This window comes from Mus pahari, chromosome 8 (assembly GCF_900095145.1).
Source record: "Mus pahari chromosome 8, PAHARI_EIJ_v1.1, whole genome shotgun sequence".
Taxonomy (NCBI): Eukaryota; Metazoa; Chordata; class Mammalia; order Rodentia; family Muridae; genus Mus; species Mus pahari.
This window is the reverse complement of record NC_034597.1, coordinates 6,775,460-6,780,926: the sequence shown is the minus strand read 5'-3', so window position 1 is coordinate 6,780,926 and position 5,467 is coordinate 6,775,460. Positions and strand designations below refer to the sequence as shown.

At 41.9% G+C, this 5,467-nt stretch overlaps 1 protein-coding gene across 1 annotated transcript in view; it reads right to left on the bottom strand.

Moving 5' to 3' along the window:
- Nek10 (NIMA related kinase 10) overlaps positions 1-5,467 on the bottom strand; it is a 177,624-nt gene that overhangs the window by 140,260 nt on the left and 31,897 nt on the right. The window contains exons 10-11 of the mRNA XM_021203868.2: positions 4,694-4,780; positions 1,898-2,122 (exon numbers count right to left, since the gene is read on the bottom strand). Of these exons, the coding sequence (XP_021059527.1) occupies positions 1,898-2,122; positions 4,694-4,780 (312 nt within the window). The remainder of the gene's footprint in view (positions 1-1,897; positions 2,123-4,693; positions 4,781-5,467) is intronic.

Genomic DNA, 5,467 nt, shown 5'->3' with positions numbered 1-5,467 from the left:
AAACACCCATGGAAGGAGTTACAGAGACTAAGTTTGGAGCTGAGACATAAGGATGGACCATCCAGAAACTGCCCTACCCAGAGGTTCATCCCATAATCAGCCACCAAACGCAAACACTATTGCATACACCAGCAAGATTTTACTGAGAGGACCCTGATATAGCTGTCTCTTGTGAGGCTATGCCAGTGCCTGGCAAACACATAAGTGGATGCTCACAATCAGCTATTGGATGTAACACAGTTCCCCCAATAGAGGAGCTAGAGACAGTAACCAAGGAGCTGAAGGGGTCTGCAACCCTGGAGGTGGAACAACCATATGAACTAACCAGCACCCCCAGAGCTCCTGTCTCTAGCTGCATATGTAGCAGAAGATGGCCTAGTCAGCCATCATTGGGAAGAGAGGCCCCTTGGTCTTGCAAACTTTATATGACCCAGTACAGGGGAATGCCAGGGCCAAGAAGTAGGAGCGGGTGGGGAGGGGAGCAGGGGGAGGGGTATAGGGAACCTTGGGGATAGCATTTGAAATGTAAATGCAGTAAATACCTAATAAAAATTGAAAAGAAAAATCCATGGCTTGAGAAAATGAGGAGGAAGTGCCTTATGTTAAAATTAAGTCTAAGTAATACTTAGTGGTTATAGAATTCCAGGCATCATTAAGAATATAGCAACTATTCAAGAATAACTCCATTCATCATCTTCATCCTACAAGCATACACAACCTTTGCAATTATTCTGACCAAGCGAATAGTCTATTATGTCATGGGACTGGTGAAATATTTATAATCTATACCTCTAAGTAACTGAGGCTTTCGTAAAAGCAAGGGGATTATCAGCAAGCTATATAATTTTCCTTTGTTTTCCCAGTGGCAGAAATCACTAATAAAGCATGTTGCTCATATCTCTGAAGTTTCTTCTAATGCTCTGAAATATTCCTACAAGAAATTCTATAAAGAAATAGTATGTAGTCTTAGTCATATTGATTTGATAATCTGCAGTGATATTGAAATGGATGAGCCAGTCTGCATAGAGCTTGGAGTAAGCTTTATTGATGAAAAAGGATCACAAGCATGGTGGTCTCTTTTGAACAGAAATATCAATCTATAGCTCTGACTTGGCACCCTGGGGGCTGAATTATGCTCTATAATAATATTAAGTAATAGAATGTCCGCAAACATGGTGCCAATTTGTGTTATTACTCAATTCTTCAAGATACTTAATTCATAAAATACAGTTACAATGCAATATATATCCCCAAATTTTCAACTTCAAACTATTTCAATAAACCATTTCTTTTTCTCATAGCACAGAAGCTACCAAAAAGCAGGCGTGGAGGTGTAGGGGTTTGAATTTTAAAAAGGCCCCCATAGGCTCATAAGAAATGCCATTATTCATTTAAAGTGATTGGGACATATGACCTTGTCAGAGTAGGTATCGTTTTGTTGAAGGAAGTGTGTTGTTGGTTAGGCTTTGGGGTTTCAAATACTCAAGCCAGGCCCAGTGTTTCTCTCTTCCTGCTACCCGTGGGTCTCACCTCCTTCTCCATGACTTCTCCACGGCAGCCTGGGTGCTGCTGTGCTTCTCACCAGGATAATAGGGGACTAAACCTCTGAACTGTAAGCCAGCCCCAATTAAATATTTTCCTTTATAAGAGTTGCTGTGGTCATGGTGCCTCTTCAGAGCAATAAAGCCCCAACTAAGACAAGAAGCTTACACCTGTTATCCCAGTGCTGTGGAGGCAGAGGCAGGTGGACCTCTGTGAGTTTGAGGCCAACCTGGTCTACATAGTGATATCCAGAACAGGCTTATATAGAGAGACCTTGTCCCAAAACACAACAACACAAACAAACAAGAGCTTCTAGAATATTCTACTAATTTTTAAGAACCAAGCCCCCACTTACCCTTGTAAAATATGAAGGAGCTGCTTGATGCCACCCCAGATACGGATTTCCAAACTAGTCTCCGGGTCCTCACACACCTGGACCAGAATCCAGATCACACTCCACAGCAGCTTCAAGTGGTCAGAATGGAGCAGACTGAGCAGGACGGGGATCCCTTCGTAGAGTTTCACCTGCTCCTTTACCTGGGGCTCAGCACAAAGCAGGCGCAGGAGCTCAGCAGTGAGTCTAGTGTGATGGGAGCAAGGGTGGGATTCACACTAGTCATGCATGCATCAGTGACATCGCACTTAGCCTGGCACCACCACTAGGACACAGACTCTATAACTGGAGTCACTGTCCTTCCCATACTGTGATCCTTAATGATGAGTGGTCGATGGCCCCTCTGCCAACTGCCCCCTTGTTACATCAGAGCCTGCCACTTTAAGATCAGATACACCTCCATTATTGTCACTTTTGACCAGATCCCTCTTGCTTTGTTCCCTATGACCTACTATCCTATCAGGAGTTCTGTATGATATAACTGCCTTTAACTACAGCCAACTACAGCTGGGTTGTGTGTGTGTATGTGTGTGTGTGTGTGTGTGTGTGTGTGTGTGTGTGTGTTATAGGTATATCCCACCCCTTTTTAGTCCCTCACATACACCATGCATTCACGATGGCTGTTTTTCCTACTTTCACATTAAGCCAATAATATCTACAATACTGCCCCTCCTCACAACTTCATATGCTGCCTCTGTCTGCCCTTCCACGTCAAGGGCTCACCATAGCTAGTCATTATATAGTTCTGTCTTCTAATAAAGCTCATTTTCTAAGGGTTTTCATGTCTGCTCCTTTCTGGAGCTTAGTGTTTGCTCCACCCCTTTGTCCTGAACACTCCAGGATTCACATTCCCACACTGCTCTGCAATTCCATTCCCAGAGAACTTCTCCATGCCTCTCTCCCTCTTGAGTCCCCCTCCCCTCCCAGCTATGGTTAAGAACACATTCCCATGGGGAGTGGTTGTTCGAGCCTGTAATCCTAGTACATAAGAGGCAGACAGAAAGACCACTATAAGAACAAGACCAGCCTAGAGAGGGCTGCTTATTAAACCTGTCTCAAACGACAAGAAAGAAGAACATATGTTCTTTGGTAGGCAGCATGGTTTATCTTTTCAAACTTTCTATGAGAAACATTCTCTCTTTGTGCTAAGTGCATCTTGGTATGTGAATGTAGTTTACTCCTACCCTGCCTCTTTCTGTGATTTCCCATAATTCTTAAGTAAAAATCCACACCATCTTACCATGCAAAACCCATCCTAAAGACCTGGATAGACATGTTATGTTACCTCTTCTGTAAAATATGAAGAACAATAGTTTTATGTAGATAAAATGAGGCCTTGGGAGGACTCAGGGAATGTCCTGACAAAGAACAAGAACTGATCAGAATCAGCTACATTTTTTTACTTATCAGGGACTATTCTAGTTTTTGACACAGCCTCCTTTGGCCCAGCTGAGCCTGACAACACATTCCTTTCATGCACCCAGGATCTGGCTCCATGTTACAGCACAGTCTGGGCCACATCTGGCTCCATGTTACAGCACAGTCTGGGCCACATCTGGCTCTATGTTACAGCACAGTCTGGGCCACGACCTTTTCTTCTATCTCCCTTCACACTGATCGGGAACTTCCATTCTGTGCAGAGCCTTATTGACTGCATCCTCCAGAGCACCACAGTCCTTCAGGGACCCAAGGAGTGCTCTCCGCTTGCTCCTACCTCACACTGTATGCTCTGATCTTACTCAGCAGTGATAGAATCTGCCACCTTGTCCCATGAGTGAGTTCAAATCATCAACTCTGAAAACGTAGATTCTTGTCTACACTAACACTCTTACAAAACAGTTTTAAATCAGCTTTGAAAAGATATACAAAAAAATTGCTACAAGTATCAGGTCCCCATTGCTTAGAATTTCTACACTCCTGACTTCTCAGAAAATTGTGATTTAAATGCCAAACAGTATAGATTTGCAAGCCTGCATACACCTAATACCATCTGTACAAAGTCTGCTTTACAGCAATGTACAGCTTAAGCTGAAAGAAATCCACTGTATTTCCATTTTGGTTGTGAGTTGTAGCATGTGATCACAACATAAGTCAATCATCTTATCTCACATACCTTAAACACAATGACTTATAGCAACCTCCCTTATTCCATGCACTAATCTGAAATTACCAAAACAAAAAACAAAACAAAAAAACCTTAAAGTTTCTTCTCTAAACTTTTTTTAGACAAATGCAACATCAAAATTACTAATGATCCAATCACAGGATTCTATGATTGGATTCTTTGTAACTCTTTCTCCTAACTTCTCCATATTGTTTTAACTGGAAAAGAACTGCCAAGAGGATTCATGATATTCAATTAACAATATAAATAATGATGTTTTTTAAAAAAGAATTTTTACCACAAATGAAACAGTTTTTGAGAGAGGGGAGAGGGAGGGAGGGAGAGAGGGGGAAGGGAGGGAGAGAAGAAAGAGGGAGAGAGGGGAGAGGGGGGAGGAGGGAGGGGGAGGGACGGAGAGAGAGGGGGAAAGAGAGGGGAAGGGAGGGAGGGAGAGAGAGAAGGAGAGAAAGAGATGGGGAGGGAGAGAGAAAGTAAGAAAAGGAGGGAGGCAGGGAGAGAGAAAAGAAGAAAGAGAGAATAAGAGACAGTTATTCAGGAGTCAATTTGAGTGACCATGGACCAAGATCATAGATTGAAGTTATACAAAGTCCATGTTCCACCATAGAAGCACTTTCGTGAAGATAAGACCCTACCTTTTGGAGAGTAAATCATATTCATGCAGAATCATCAACAGATTTTCTACTATGTTGAGCTCACTGATCTTCTCCCTACACTCTGAACTGCAAATACACAAATATTAGCGGTTACTAAAAACATATTTTACTCCAATATGTCTTTTATCCTAGAGATCATATTACTTTATGTGGTAGTTTGAATAAGAATAGCTCCCACGGGCACATGTTTTTGAATAATTGGTCCCTAGTTGGTAGAATTGTTTGGGAAGGATTGGGAGGTGTGGCCTTGTTGGAGTAGGTGTGTCACTGGGTATAGGCTTTGAGATTTCAATAGACTCAGGCAAACCTCAGTCTCTCTGCCTCGTGGTTGTGTCTCGAGATAGAAGCCCTCGGCTACTGTTCCAGTGCCATTTTCTGCCTATCTGATGCCATGTTCCCTATCATGATGGTCATAGATACACCTTCTGAAACTATAAGCCCCAAATAAATTCTTTCTTCTATTACTTGCTTTGGTCATGGTGTTTTAACATAGCAATAGGAAAGTAACTTAGATACCTTGTAAGCAGTTGTGAGGAGAGACTATAGACAACAAGGAATAGTATAGTGTTCACAAAAACATAACAATCTGCTCATTAACATAAAAACATATTTATTGCTCTTTCATTTAAAATGACACTATAAAAGGACAGATTTTCTTTTTTTGTTTTTTGGTTTTTTTTAACTTATTTTATTAGATATTTTCTTCACTTACATTTCAAATGCTATCCTGAATGTCCCCTATACCCTCCCCCC